Below are 15,152 nucleotides of genomic sequence, written 5' to 3'. Positions count from 1 at the left end.
AATTGCTCTCAAAAGTGTTTTGAAATCTACCAATTCACACTATACCAGCGTGGACTACGGCTCAAAGTCCTCTTACTTCAAGAGTAGACCTGTGCCCAGCAGTGTGAGAGTAATGTTAGGATAAATAATGCAATCAACCTGCAGGTCCGGGTTGTGGTTCTCGCAGAGCAGCTGCAGGAAGCGCAGGATGGGGCGCATGACGGCCACCTTGGCCGGCAGCACGTCCGCGTTGCCCGCCTCGCGCTTCTTCTCCGCCATTATCTCCTCCAGGACTGTCGTACCTGGGATACGGAACCGAACTTATGTTGAACATTTAAGGTTACAGTTACAGTCCGCGCCAAACTCCGCGATTGGCTAGAACCTTTAAGTTTGCGGAAGGACATAGGTTCCGTTTGCGTGTTCTTCCGGCTTTATACTGGTGAGTGTTCCGAGGAACTATTTGTCCTGGTGCCTACGTCACCATTCCTCCATCACCACTCGCCGAAGGATGAAGTACCGGGTGTACTTCCGAACAGCGCATACCGCCGATTGACTTAAAATTTGGTAGACTAACGAATTTTGACCTCCTGATCACGAATATCATAACGAAAATTGGCGCAGTCGAAGTTGTTGCAAGCAGGTGTAGTCATACAATTTGTTATGGCGATGCGATTCATTTCTATATTCAGCGCGGACTAGCAGTTTGGCGCGGACTATACTTAGGTAAAGAACTGTCGTACCTGGGACACGGAACAATATTGAACTTGACTAAATTTGAATATTGACTTAATTCAAGTTATCAAAATAATTAACAAACGCAAATACACACATTACACATTACACGCACAGACACTATACATTAACACGCACAGACACGCATGGATGCATGAACACACTCAAACACGGACGCACACACTCACTCACATGAAGAGTGTTTATTTTTTAAATATGTATGAAAAACTGGTTATCCAAAAGCATAATTGCCACTGATAGCTATAATATTTGTCTTAGTAACACATCGTCACGTCCGTTCAAGCCGACGGTCGAATACAGACTCACAGCCGGCGCCCACCTTATGACATTAGCGACTTGTGTGTAAGAAATCTATGTGGAAGTGGCTAATGCCGCCCATGGACATCTGTTATCAACCCCAGATAGGATTAGATATTCCTACCTGAGGTCGGCCACAGAGGCGCCGCTACTCCTGAGGACTAAGCTGGAACGCCCCACATTATGTCTCCCATACAACATCCTTCAAACCAGAACATAGCAGCGCTTAACACTGCTACTATGAGGCAGAAATAGGTGTGGCGGTGGTGCCGCTGGAGTCGAACTACAATGGGTTCTACCACCTTCATTATGTTTTGTAAGTACCTCTTATAAAATATTTAGTTTAATATAACTTACCATGCGACATAGTATGTATATCCGAGTATGCGTGCACGGCAGAGCCGCACGCATTGGTCACTTCATCGTCCATGTCTTCCCCCACCACCATGGGCCCGGGGGAGGCCTTGCCTGGAAACCACACGTTTTGTGAGGGGAGCTTTGCTGGTAGTGTGTGTATGATATATGTAGTGTATGTATGACGTATGTAATGGTTGAATAAATGTAGTCTTATATATAAAATTCTCGTGTCACAATGTTAGTTACCGTACTCCTCCGTAACGGCTTTATCGATTTTCACCAAATTTTATATGCATATTCAGTAGGTCTGAGAAGCGGCTACTATCTATTTTTCATACCCCTAACTGATAAGGGTTATTCACCCTTAACATTTTAGTCAGCTAGTATAAATATAAATAAATGTATATACATTAGGGGGAAAGTTTGTTAGTAGTGAGTGTGTGTGGTATGTATGTACTCGTATGTAGTGGTCGTTAAATGTCGTATTACATACATATACATGTACATACTAGCCGTATAAATAAGTAAGCCAACAGATACTGGTAATACAGATTATAGGTTATAGAACAGCACATGTCTAAGAAAATTAGCACTATTATTAAAATTTAATTTGGAACCTTCTGCTTGTAAAGTTCACAGAGTTATCCGTGTCGTTTTTTTAGATTTATTAAAGGCCTTCTATCTTGATTATCTCATCTAAATGAGACTCACGTTATAATAAACGCAATACAATGAACAATATTAAAAAAGATAATATTCTAGCATCTACATTTTTTATGCATGGCAAAAATAAATTAGCATTACGACGCATAAAAACACATTACTAAACCTGACAGCGTCCAATTTTCTAATATATATTGTATTAAAAACGCTGCAAATAAAAATAACACATTTAAATAAATAATACAGATAAGAATAGCTTAAATAAATAAAAAAAACTGGGTTTGGAGATTAAAACCTAGGCAGGAAGTTGAAGAAATTGTTGTAGAATAAATAATACGACAGTAAATTCATATTGGCACATATGGCACATATATTGGCACATATGAATTTACCATGTGTTTACATAAATTTTCAAATTCAGTAATATTATTGTATTAGTGACCTTATTATGTTTGTGATTATATTGCATATTTCAAACAAATTTTCTAAAATAATACATAACATTTATTACATAAATTTTGATAAATAAAAATTATTGTTAAATAATAAACACATCAGTGTTCTACGATTATGTACAGATAATATATGTATATATGACGAGATAATTATATTTATATTTGAAATATATTCAGCACCCATTTATCTTATGTATTTCTGGTTCGTTGCATATAAAAAATATTGTATTATTTTATTTGAAACAAGGACAAAAATCTTACTTTTGCAAAAATGTGTCAAAATGTAGAATGTGTCAAAATTTTATCGTACTCACCCTCGGGCGTGGTGGATTTCTGCTTGTCGGTGGGGCTGGCGCGCTTGTCGGAGCTGCTGGCGGCCGTCGTGCTGGTCGCCAGCGAGCGGATCTCCTGCTGGGCCTCGCGCATTTTGTCGTAGAACACCTTTAATATTCATATTATTTGTCGTAGAACACCTTTAATATTAATATTATTAAGATGACTGAGAAATCTCTAAGAATATTGTAATTTTTTTTAAGATATAGCAATAGGAAACGTGCATGCACTCCATCAAATGATGCCTGTTGCTCTTGAATATCTGTCAATCCCAGATCAGATTGGATTCCTATCCGTAGTTCGACAGACGCATTGCTCCCGCAGGCGATTAAGTTCGAATGTCTAAGTGTTTCTCTCTTACCACATATAGTTCATATAATTAAGTTACACAATATAATAAAATATATAGATCATTGATATAGTAAATAATTGTATAAGTACTTACCTTTAAAAACGCTTGAGATATTTCGCCGTTTTGTAATTTTGTGAAGATGCTGTGTTGTATTATTGGATTTCCTCCTTCTAGAAGTGCAATTCCTAAAAAAAAACATTTTAAAATTTATTTATAAATCAACCATAATTTTATTAATATATTGTAGCATTTTTAAGTGATATTATATTTAATATAAATCTATACCAAGTTTGATGTTACGATGTAGGTCAATTAAAGTTTGACAGGTGGCAGTAACTACGGAACCACCTTCTCAATTATCTGTAACGTGAAAAGTCATTTCTTTTCGTTAAAATAGTGTGAATATCGGCTGACTTACATATGGGGTGCCTATGATAGATTCCACGAATAGAGTCCGCGCCATACTTCTAGTCCGCTCTGAAGTTGTTGCGCGTAGGAGTGTCCAGCGAACGTAGCAACGTGCGGGCACACTAACTTGTACTGTACCCGCGGGAGAGAGCGGGCAGCGGACAGGTGCATGTCCCCGCGCAGTCTTCATCCTGCTAATATCTACAATTTGCTGTAGCGATGCAACTCGTTTCTATATTCAGAGCGGACTAGAAGTTTGGAGCGGATTCTCTGTCACCTGTAAAAGGCATAGTAACGGTATAAGTAATGAAGGGGTGAGTTACCGAGCTGGATGGCCTCGAGGAAGATGGCGGGGCGGTTGGTGCTGTTGATGACGAGCTCCACCACCAGGTCGGAGGCGCCCTCGCGGTCCAGGTGCGCCTGCACCTGCGCCAGCGTCTGCCCCGTGCGGAGCAGCACCTTCGCTGTTACACACATATAAGATTATTATTACTTTACGTCTACTAAAATTCAATTACTTTCAGAAATAATGTTAATAGTTTCATAACTAAAAACCACGCTAAAAGCGCACAAGAAAACTCGTTAATCCTGATTCCTGACGATCCTGATTAGGAGAATGGGATAAAATTATTAAAACCGTGTATTGTCATCGGTTTTTCATAATTGATCAAAATTTTAAATTATTCGGACCGTTCAAAGTGGGTAAAAATCGAGTTCAAAGATATCGTTACATACATACATACATTCATACAAACATAGATACAGCCCAAACTAATACAAGCGTGCTAATATATCGGCACTGGAAAGACTAAAGTCCAACTCGCAAAGGAACCGCCTTACATAGGACGATGTATGTGGCTGACAGATAGATTTATTAAAATTTTACTAATTGTATACTATGTAGAAAAATTCCCTTTCCAATTACTCGAAATCTTTAAAAAATGTTATTATAACAATGAAGAGTTTATGATTTGTGATTTGTAATCAGCTGTTACTTGAAGCCAAGAATTACATCAATCATTTGATTTTTTGTTCACACTATGCTGTACTGAGACGATACAAATATAATACATATTATAGTGTACAAATCGTATTACAATTTACGACATCCATATTAACAATTAATTAAAGAAAAAAGTATATTACTTACTCATAAATGGGACACAGTATAAGCAAAAATAAATTATTGCATTCATTTTTTTTTATTGAATATACATTTACCATAATCAGACAGGGTTACAAAACAGGGATTTTTAAATGATTACAAAATACATGACATTTATTATACAGGGAATACAGGGATCTTGCTTACGGTTAAAGAGTTGTACGTAATTACAAAAATACGAATACGAATGTATAATAATTTAAAATCAATCTTAATTCTTTTAATACACATAGCCCTATGGGTATTTTATAGAAACATAATTGGATTTAAAATAATACCAAATAGCCGACAAGGATTTGACATTTTAAGGATTATAATTATAAATCCATGCAAATGGGGTTGTTATTTACGATATAGATACATGCATGCAACTTATATAGGTATATAGATGCACTTGAGTTTTATATTACACGATACATATGGAAGTATACCATTATTTTGTAAAAAAAAAACTCTATTCCGTAGATTGAACTAAACAAAATAAATTGACACTTTTATGCATGTATTATTTTAAAGAATACTATATATCTTCAATATTATTTAAACATCTACGATACACTTCCATAAATGTTAAAACTACTACATGCAAACATGCAGTTACGCTTTATTACAGTGAAAAATGCATCTACTTCAAGTTTGTGTTAATTACAAGGGTATATCTACTAGACATGCACACAAACATACATGGACCCACCTGTTTTCGTCTGATGCGGGTGTATTTCTGCGGCGCATGCGCATTGAGAAAGAAAACGGTTTTGTTTTCATACTAAGCTTCGGATGAAACAACATATAGCTAATTATATCTTTTATTACGAAATGTGAATATTTTTACGTGGTTTAAGCAAGGTTTTGCAGTTCATCTGACAGTCATTAAGTGATATTTTAGGTTTAAAATGTAGCAACTCATATACAATTGACTTATATTAGGTTAAGTCACATTTTATGCTTTCAAATTATTAATGATAATTTATTGGCCATTCTGAGATAGTAATGTATTTACAGGTAAAACTGGGATACAAGACCACATACATAGTTCGTCACTGAAATGCATGTATTATTATTACTACTCCGACAAAGTTGCATAGAATTTAAGATATAATTAGCTACACAAATATATTATGAATTAATTAGTTGCTTATAATAATGATAATTATTAACCGTCACATATTAATCTAATATTAGTATGAAAAAATGTTAGTATTCTTAGGTTATGACTTAGTAATGACAGACAGAAATAATAAGTCGGTATAATATGTTTGAATATGACTATCTATCTTTATTTATACTAATTATAACTTGTTCCAATTAAGATTGTATTCAAAAATGTCGGCATTCATTTTTACCTCTCGCTTTTTTTTCTATAATATGTGGGCGGGACATATAGTAGTCGCCATTTTGAATTACATCTTTATTGGACCAAGTTATACCTATGTCTATTTGTGTGCCTTTTCTATAAGTTTTAGATATTGTGCTTTCTAGTACCTTGAGCATATGTTACAAGTCTTGTTCAATTCAGAACTAGAACTAGAAACCTACCAAAGTTCAATGCAAGTTTCAGTGCACAATACCCTATCTATCGTGATTATCTAATATAATTTAGAACTTAGTTAACAACATTTCTTATCTCTTGTTTCAATAAACGAAGGAAACCAAAACTATTCAAAGAATTTTTGTTTTTGATATGCGAGATCTATCAATTCGTACTTCAGCGAAGTGAATGAACGGATTTCGATTTTGCGCTCAAACACGTCCACAGTAAAAGATATACAATCAGAAGAAAAGTGCTACATTCCGTCAGTTTGACCGATTGAGGATAAAATGATCATCATGAAAAAATTCGCAAAAATCCATTCTCAAAATCGAAAAAAATGGTTATGACGTTTTTCAAAAACTCAACATTTTAACGATTTATGCCCTATTGTCGTTAACGAAGTCCCAAACTATACCTATTTATACATTATACACTATATAATATAATATTATAGGGGTGTAATATTATATTATAGGGGTGTGTCTCACCCCCCGGTCCGTGTGTGACGGCGGCGCTGGCGGGCGGCGGCTGGATCTTGGGCTCCGACTTGCGGTTGATGAAGTACTGCGACAGCAGCTTGTTGCGCAGCTGGTTGCCCTGAGAATGAAATTACATTGATACCGTTGTCTGGTTATTGCAGGGGTTATAACGTAAGGAGACAATGCATTTGTTATTCGGGCGATTGCGACACGTCTATTTCGCCGCTACGCCCGTCTCCAACCCGCGCTGTCTTCGACCCGCTAATATCTACAATTTGCTGTAGCGACGCGACTCGCTTTTATATTCAAAGCGGACTAGAAGTTTGGCGCGGATCCTACCCTATGCCAATTTCTCAATAATGTTCTAAAAGATATTTAAAAACTACCATTCTCGAAAAAATACACAATCAGTATCCTGAAAAGAAAATGTCATAATTATCTAACATAATATATTATGTCTTTAAATAATAAAGAAATAATTATTTCAAAATACCTTCTCTCCGTATTCAGGGTCGACGGCCATCATCTCGCGCAACGTGCGCAACACCTTCACACAAAGTTTTTCTTCCTTCTCCTCCAGTAGTTTCTCTGTATGCCGGATTAGTCTAAAGAGATGCAGTGCTTCAATTAATATAAGTAAAGTAATATGAAAATCGCACTGCTTTTAATCAAAAAGATCGACCTGCATAGTCGTTAAGTAAAACAGTACGTGTGAACAATGCGCACACGTGCAAGACGTAATACTATTACAAAATTATAGGTGCATATCATATTTATAAATCGATATTTTTTTTTATAATATAGGAGTAGCAGATGAGCATGCAGTGGATGGAAGGTGGATACTGACGCCGCTGGACATCTGTAATCAATCCTTGATTTAGATTTCTACCTGAAGTCGGCCACACATGCACCGCTATCCTTGATGACTAAGCTGTAATGCCTCCGAAAAATATGTCTCCCTTATTAACACACCTTTCAATCTCCCTTACACACCTTTCAACCAGAACAAAGCAGCGCTTAACACTGCTGTTATTAGGCAGAAGTAAGTTTGGCAGTGGTGCTGCCGAAGCTGAATCGCAGAGAGTTCTACCACCTCAACTCAACGGTTGCGTGCGGTTAAGTCCGCGTATAGCTGCTAGTCCGCTCTGCACATAGAAATGAATCGCGTCGCCATAGCTAATTGTATGACTACACCTGCTCGCAACAACTTCAGAGCGGACTAGCAGTTTGGCGAGGACTGTACCTGGATATGAAGATGCCGCTGGTGTCGGGGTGCGTGAGCTCGCCGGGGCTGGTGAAGAGCCGGTGCGGCTTGTACAGGATGTCCACCAGCAGCGACTGCTCGGCCTGCAGCAGCGGCCGCAGCTGCTCCTCCAGCAGCGCCACTATCTCCTGCAGGCCCTCCATCACTGTCTTGTCGTTTTGGAGGTTCGTCTGCATACAAAAAAACCGTCTGCTTAAAAATGCCATGTCGCTGTTGCAATTTAGACGAATCCAACGATACCTCATATGTTAAAATTAGTCAAGCCGTTTGGGCCACAGATCGTGCAAAAGAATGAGACATACATATGATCGTGAAACATTACCCTCAACAATCATGTAATAACATTTATTTAATCTGATCAGAATAAAAATTAGAACTAATCAAATAATTTTGCCAAGCCAGAATATTTTGGAAAGTCAGTTATAACATAATGTTGATCCGTACGCGAGAACGTTCACCAAAACTTTTCTTAAAAAATTTGACGTGTTAACACTCCACATGACTTTTTTTCTCCTGAAAAAACAATTTGCACTTCATAACCATGACGTTTTATTATGATAGTTTTGATGGTGGTAATAATGATAATAATCATGTTGATAATGATTATGATAAATTTAGCCTCACCTGTGAAGCCATCTTCTCCAGCTTGGAGGTCTTGGAAGCCAGCAGCCACTTGCTGGTCTGTCGGGAGAGCGCGGCAGCTTTCTCGAACACTGTTTGAATCTTCGCTTCTAATTCCAGTGGTATTGCTATGCTACGGGTCTTTGCTGTGAACAATAGAAATATTTTGAAAAAAAATAATATGATGGTAAAATTGCAATTATCTATCTTCCTTTTAGTCTAAACACAGTGCGAGCTAAGCGTTTAAAAGATTTGCACTAATATTTTATAATGCTTCTGAAACAAACAAGCTGAATAATTATTATGTACAGAATACATGAAAACATAATTTTAGAAAACATGATTCAAAATTTTAATTTGGTTATTCGTTACAGTTATCAATAATTAAATTAATTAAAATTATTTCAAGGCACAATTTTAGACACACACAGCTAAATTTTGCACAAAAATGTGGTTGACATTGGTACGAAATCAAATAGGTCCTTTATGAAATGTATAAGAACAAATAACTCACCAACATCGCTAAGAGTCCGTATACACTTTTCGACGTTCAGTTTTTGCGGGGGCGTCAGCCACGGACATTGATAAATACGGAATGTTGTCTGCAGTAGCTTCACGAAGATCGACTGCCGAGTCTAAAACACAAATACTCAATTTAATCATTTATTCAGCTAAAACGTAAATTTTTGTTGTAAAATGGTAATACAAAAAAAAAAAAAAGGAGATATGTTATGGAGAAGCGAAGAATGGAACTCCATAACACACATCTTTTCAAAAAAGTCTCATATGACTGATAACTTAGGCTAACGGAGTGCGTGCTCCACATGCAATAGACTACAGAAACTTAATAATACTCACATTTAAACCAACCAAGATTAGCAAAACAGAAAATGAATAGTTAAGTTTTAAATAGTTTTGAATACCACGTTACACAGAGAGACATAAGACAATACATAGACACAGATAAACATAAATAATAAGACAGACATTAACATGCAATGCAAGTCAGATTTACTGAGACTTAACTGGTGAGCTGTCGTTAAATTCATCCAGATTTATTAGACTATATTATATTTCGTCAATATTTGAATAGAGTTATTATAGTGTGGTTTTGAAGGATGTACTAAGGGAGATACATTTCTGAACATTCCAGCTTAGTCCTCAGGGGTAGCGGTGCATCTGTGGCCGATCTCAGGTAGGAATTTTATCCTGAGGTTTATTACAGATGTCCACGGGTGAAAGTAGCCACTTACCACCAGGTGGTCTGCATGCTCGTCTACGACTCCTATACTAAGAAAAATGTCTGTATCCTACGTATAGTGTTAGTACCTGAACTGTGGTGCTCTGGTCGCTGAAGGGCGAGTTGAAGAAGGTGCAGATGGTGTGCACCAGCACGTCCGTGACGTAGTTGACCCAGGCCTGCTTCGCGCTCGCACGGGGTGACGACGGGACCTCCGATTTCGAACCTGGGACCGAAGGTTCAATATAATTGAGATCAAATTCCAAACAGACACTTAACTGCCAAAATTGAAGCTTTTCCTTTAGTTTGTCAATTATCATTACTTCCCAGAATTTGATCCTTATAAGCAACACTATCAGATAGTGGAATAATATAGAGGGTGTATTTTTTTTTCAAAATGAACTCGTTCGATTCCCGGCTAAGCAGTTTTAGTTTTTATCAAAATCGGCCTCGTAACTCCTTTCACCATTTTTCGCTAATCCTTATAGTTTCTCCTATTCTATAATCCTTATAGTACTAAGAAAGAATTTCGGAAATATTTTTCTTAAAGGGCAAATTATATAATTCCACGAATCGTGATAGCAGGACAGCAAATACAAAATAAATAAACCAAACCGTGTGCAGAATGCGAGTCACCGTGCAGGATGGCCTGCATGTCCTGCAGGAAGGAGCGCTCGAACAGGTCCCACATGTAGTTGCTAGAGTATATCTCCTTCATCTCCACCTCCGTGTCTATGTAGCAGTGGTTCAGGAAGCCCACGTACGCTTCTTTTACCTGGTCAAATAGAATATGAAAGGAAATGAACGACCGACGATTAACCGCGTGCCGGAGCGGTCACCATACCGGTCTGACGCGCAGAGGGTCCCGGGTTCGATTCCCGGCTAGACAGATATCTAAATGATGAATTTACGTTTCTGTTTCTGGGTGTTTGTGTATTTGTCTAGTGTGTATCATGGCACCCACGACACAGGGAATCTTATTGTGGGGCTGTGAATGTAGAAAGCGTTTAAAAAATTGAAAAATTGTAAAATTATATTTAGTTTACATGTGGTAGAACATGTGTGTGAAGAAATATGTGACGGTGGTGCCGTCGGAATAAACCACAGAGGGCTTTGTATTTGGTTTGTCCTGTATACCTCGGGTATGCAGTCGGGGTGGGTGATCATGGCGACGATGTCGTCGAGCGGCAGCAGGCTGTGGCACTTGATCTCGGTGTACACGTTCTTGCCCAGCGTGCAGCACGTCAGCAGCTTCACCAGCTGGATGTGGTACCTGCCGGAGGGAATCTCAAAAATTGGAGGGAATACTTATGTACACACGTAAAAAGTTCTACTTCTTTGGCATAATTAATAAAAAAAAGTTGATTATCTCGAACGCCGTTTTTTGAAGAATGTAATTGATGTATCTGCCCGCGTTCAGACTGTCGAGCATGTCAAGAGTCTTGTGGCAAAATAAACATAGCTCGACTTAGCGGAAGCACTGCTGTGCCTGCAGATATTATGTAGTATAATAGTATTGAAAGGAATTACTAAGTTCAAGCCAATTTTACTGCACATTACTGCAAACCTATATTTGTAGATTGTTATGAAATAGTAATCGTAAAATTTAATTTAACAAAAACTTAAAAAAAAAATATTAGCTATATTAATATCCTTTCGTCCTAGCAGAAGCAAAGGTTACTAATAACTTTCAGATTTTCTGTAAGCGCAGAGACCCGTGCCCAACGGTGGGATTGTCCAAGCCGTATATTGAACGTACCTCAAGGCTTCAGGCATCTCTCCGGACTGCTTGTACTGCCGCATCATCTGTATGAAGTAGTTGAACGACACTTTGTCGTTGTAGAACACCAACACGTCCTCGCCGGCGTTTACCATCTGGAAAAAAATTTAATTAAAATTATCTAATATGTTCAGAAAGGCCGAAATATCTCGTGTATATTACATGCATATATCGAGTTCACAAAGAGAGCACCAACGTGCGATCACTTCTACGTCTGTACCTTTCGGTTGATACCGAATGTTGGCTTAGATCTTTTTGCGACGTGCACTCGATCTGAAGACACAAACTGGACGCGACAAGGGATCTGTAACATTTCGACTTGCGCGGAATTGAGCTTGAGTCTGGTGAAGCTCAACTGCCGAGGAAGCGCAGGTAGTCGGGGCGGGGCCGCTCGCTGCACAGGGGCTCACCTCCTGCATGACCAGGTCCTGGCTGCGGCGGATGTGCTGGCCGCCCGCGCGCACGATGGTGCCGAGGAAGCGCAGGTAGTCGGGGCGGGGCCGCTCGCTGCACAGGGGCTCACCTCCTGCATGACCAGGTCCTGGCTGCGGCGGATGTGCTGGCCGCCCGCGCGCACGATGGTGCCGAGGAAGCGCAGGTAGTCGGGGCGGGGCCGCTCGCTGCACAGGGGCTCACCTCCTGCATGACCAGGTCCTGGCTGCGGCGGATGTGCTGGCCGCCCGCGCGCACGATGGTGCCGAGGAAGCGCAGGTAGTCGGGGCGGGGCCGCTCGCTGCACAGGGGCTCACCTCCTGCATGACCAGGTCCTGGCTGCGGCGGATGTGCTGGCCGCCCGCGCGCACGATGGTGCCGAGGAAGCGCAGGTAGTCGGGGCGGGGCCGCTCGCTGCACAGGGGCTCACCTCCTGCATGACCAGGTCCTGGCTGCGGCGGATGTGCTGGCCGCCCGCGCGCACGATGGTGCCGAGGAAGCGCAGGTAGTCGGGGCGGGGCCGCTCGCTGCACAGGGGCTCACCTCCTGCATGACCAGGTCCTGGCTGCGGCGGATGTGCTGGCCGCCCGCGCGCACGATGGTGCCGAGGAAGCGCAGGTAGTCGGGGCGGGGCCGCTCGCTGCACAGGGGCTCACCTCCTGCATGACCAGGTCCTGGCTGCGGCGGATGTGCTGGCCGCCCGCGCGCACGATGGTGCCGAGGAAGCGCAGGTAGTCGGGGCGGGGCCGCTCGCTGCACAGGGGCTCACCTCCTGCATGACCAGGTCCTGGCTGCGGCGGATGTGCTGGCCGCCCGCGCGCACGATGGTGCCGAGGAAGCGCAGGTAGTCGGGGCGGGGCCGCTCGCTGCACAGGGGCTCACCTCCTGCATGACCAGGTCCTGGCTGCGGCGGATGTGCTGGCCGCCCGCGCGCACGATGGTGCCGAGGAAGCGCAGGTAGTCGGGGCGGGGCCGCTCGCTGCACAGGGGCTCACCTCCTGCATGACCAGGTCCTGGCTGCGGCGGATGTGCTGGCCGCCCGCGCGCACGATGGTGCCGAGGAAGCGCAGGTAGTCGGGGCGGGGCCGCTCGCTGCACAGGGGCTCACCTCCTGCATGACCAGGTCCTGGCTGCGGCGGATGTGCTGGCCGCCCGCGCGCACGATGGTGCCGAGGAAGCGCAGGTAGTCGGGGCGGCGGCCGCGGGACTCGATGCAGTGCACGAAGTGCGCCGCCACCTTCTCGTTGCCCTCGTGCGCGCACAGCGTCGCGTTCTCCTCGAATATCGCGCACACTGTTTGCGCTTCGCGGATCTGTAAAACAAAGGAAAACAGGTAAAAATTTTGGACATCACTTTTTTCGTAATTTAACAAGAGATGACGACACCCGTATCCTAAATCACTTTATCGAAGATTTTAGGCATGCATGCAAAGTGCATGGTGGAAACTATAGAAAGCCTTAAGTCTTGATAAGTACATTACTGACTTAATTGAGTTCCCTTATTTAAATATACGGTAGTATAAGTCAAAACTGAAATTGAATAAGTTAAGTATTCTATATATATTTTAGTGTCATGTTGATAGAATACGCACCCCAGCATTCAGGAAGAGGTCCAAGTGTTTGTGCAGGATGGCCTGGTTCTGGTGGTTGCCGTGGCAGAAGTGCTGCAGGAACTCGTGCGCCAGCGCCAGCAGCTCGTCCATCGCCGCGTCGTCTTCGTCGTGGGGCACCTGTGATAATACTCTATTTTATTTGCTTCTCTCACTCTCACTCTCCCTATATCTTTTTTTTCTGTCTCTCCCTCCCTCCTTATCTCCTTTTCTTTTCTTTCTTTCTTGCTTTATCTTTATTGGGAATGTATTATAATTTATAAAACTGAATTATTGAGATGATTTTATTCATTATTGTATATGTTCCCTTCAGCACCTGCTTTAATCAACAATTATTTATTTGCTCTATTCTGGTCTGCTGTAATTATTATATACATATATCAGAAAATCCAAATCTATAAGATGTTTATCTCTAATATCCAAAGATGTAAGTTATACATGTGATGTGGTGATGTGGTGGACTTAGGAGAGGCTGTACCTGTAGTAGATCGAGAACGATGTTGTGCACGCCGATGTTCCTCAAGAGCCGTTGTTCGTGTCTCCGTGGCCTCCCGCCGGTCTCACCCTCGCCCAGGCTGCTGTTGCCTTGTGTGCAGTACTTTATCATGCGTTGCAGGATCTGAACATATCAATGTCAAGTCTCATTTTTCATTTCGGAAGGTACAACTATGACGTATCGCGATACAATAGGTAAATTTTCGATTTTCGACTGAGACATTGCCACGTGTAATTATAAAGGGACTGACATCTGATTTTAATGGTGTTAGTCAGAAAGAGATATTATATTTAATGGTTAGCTAATGGGTAGTGATGATGGCGATAGTTTTTATAATATCAAAAAGTATCTTCCATGATTCTATTGCAAAATGTGTTAGATTTTACTTAACCGAAAATCAAGAGTATGGAGATGAGTGTGAGTGTGCGGTGAAAATGTCCTAATGAGTGTGCAGGAAGGGCTAAGCAAATGATGCACAAGTCCGTACGATAAAAACAGTTTATTGCACAAGCACTAGAAACTTAGGGTCCTTAACATGCACTAACACTAGAACTTAAAGCTAAACAATAGTCCGCACTTAAATCTACCATATTTAAATAAGAAGGAGTGAGAGAAACGATAGTCAGAACTTAGGCACTAAACTTAAACACTAACAATTGTCTATAAAGTCTAAATGCACACAGCGATAGTCTATAAAGCACAGGTAAGTCTTAGGCACAAGCGAAAGCACTACGCGTATTCGGTAGCGAGGCCGTCAGGCGTAACGAGCGACACAGGTACAACGTGGGACGAGGGTTAGCCGACTGTCGACCGGGCGCGGCGGCCGCGGGAAGACCGCAGGCCAGAGCGGTGCGCGGGCGACGGGGGCCGGTCGCTGAGCGCGCTGCGTACGCGCATGAATAGCGGCCGCGCCCGATGTCTTCCAACACACACCAAGT

The 15,152-nt window shown here is 41.5% G+C and overlaps 2 protein-coding genes across 2 annotated transcripts in view; both read right to left on the bottom strand.

Annotated features, from left to right (window-relative positions):
* Positions 1 to 15,152, bottom strand: part of Itpr (Inositol 1,4,5,-trisphosphate receptor) — an 86,926-nt gene that overhangs the window by 16,186 nt on the left and 55,588 nt on the right. The window contains exons 29-45 of the mRNA XM_073089965.1: positions 14,197 to 14,337; positions 13,701 to 13,838; positions 13,218 to 13,421; positions 11,657 to 11,772; positions 11,035 to 11,170; positions 10,513 to 10,672; positions 9,987 to 10,123; positions 9,172 to 9,292; positions 8,661 to 8,803; positions 8,016 to 8,206; positions 7,266 to 7,377; positions 6,782 to 6,890; positions 3,921 to 4,061; positions 3,283 to 3,374; positions 2,819 to 2,945; positions 1,387 to 1,497; positions 139 to 281 (exon numbers count right to left, since the gene is read on the bottom strand). Of these exons, the coding sequence (XP_072946066.1) occupies positions 139 to 281; positions 1,387 to 1,497; positions 2,819 to 2,945; positions 3,283 to 3,374; positions 3,921 to 4,061; positions 6,782 to 6,890; positions 7,266 to 7,377; positions 8,016 to 8,206; positions 8,661 to 8,803; positions 9,172 to 9,292; positions 9,987 to 10,123; positions 10,513 to 10,672; positions 11,035 to 11,170; positions 11,657 to 11,772; positions 13,218 to 13,421; positions 13,701 to 13,838; positions 14,197 to 14,337 (2,322 nt within the window). The remainder of the gene's footprint in view (positions 1 to 138; positions 282 to 1,386; positions 1,498 to 2,818; positions 2,946 to 3,282; positions 3,375 to 3,920; positions 4,062 to 6,781; positions 6,891 to 7,265; positions 7,378 to 8,015; positions 8,207 to 8,660; positions 8,804 to 9,171; positions 9,293 to 9,986; positions 10,124 to 10,512; positions 10,673 to 11,034; positions 11,171 to 11,656; positions 11,773 to 13,217; positions 13,422 to 13,700; positions 13,839 to 14,196; positions 14,338 to 15,152) is intronic.
* On the bottom strand, positions 12,096 to 13,213 carry LOC140754875 (uncharacterized; the record flags this gene model as incomplete). Its single annotated transcript, XM_073090034.1, has 1 exon — positions 12,096 to 13,213. A coding segment is annotated over one exon (339 nt), but the record flags the coding sequence as incomplete, so codon positions are not given.

This window comes from Epargyreus clarus, unplaced genomic scaffold, assembly GCF_041222505.1.
Source record: "Epargyreus clarus isolate Ecla_fem2 unplaced genomic scaffold, WU_Ecla_fem_2.2 ptg000031l, whole genome shotgun sequence".
Taxonomy (NCBI): domain Eukaryota; kingdom Metazoa; phylum Arthropoda; class Insecta; order Lepidoptera; family Hesperiidae; genus Epargyreus; species Epargyreus clarus.
This window is presented reverse-complemented; position numbering and strand designations above follow the sequence as displayed.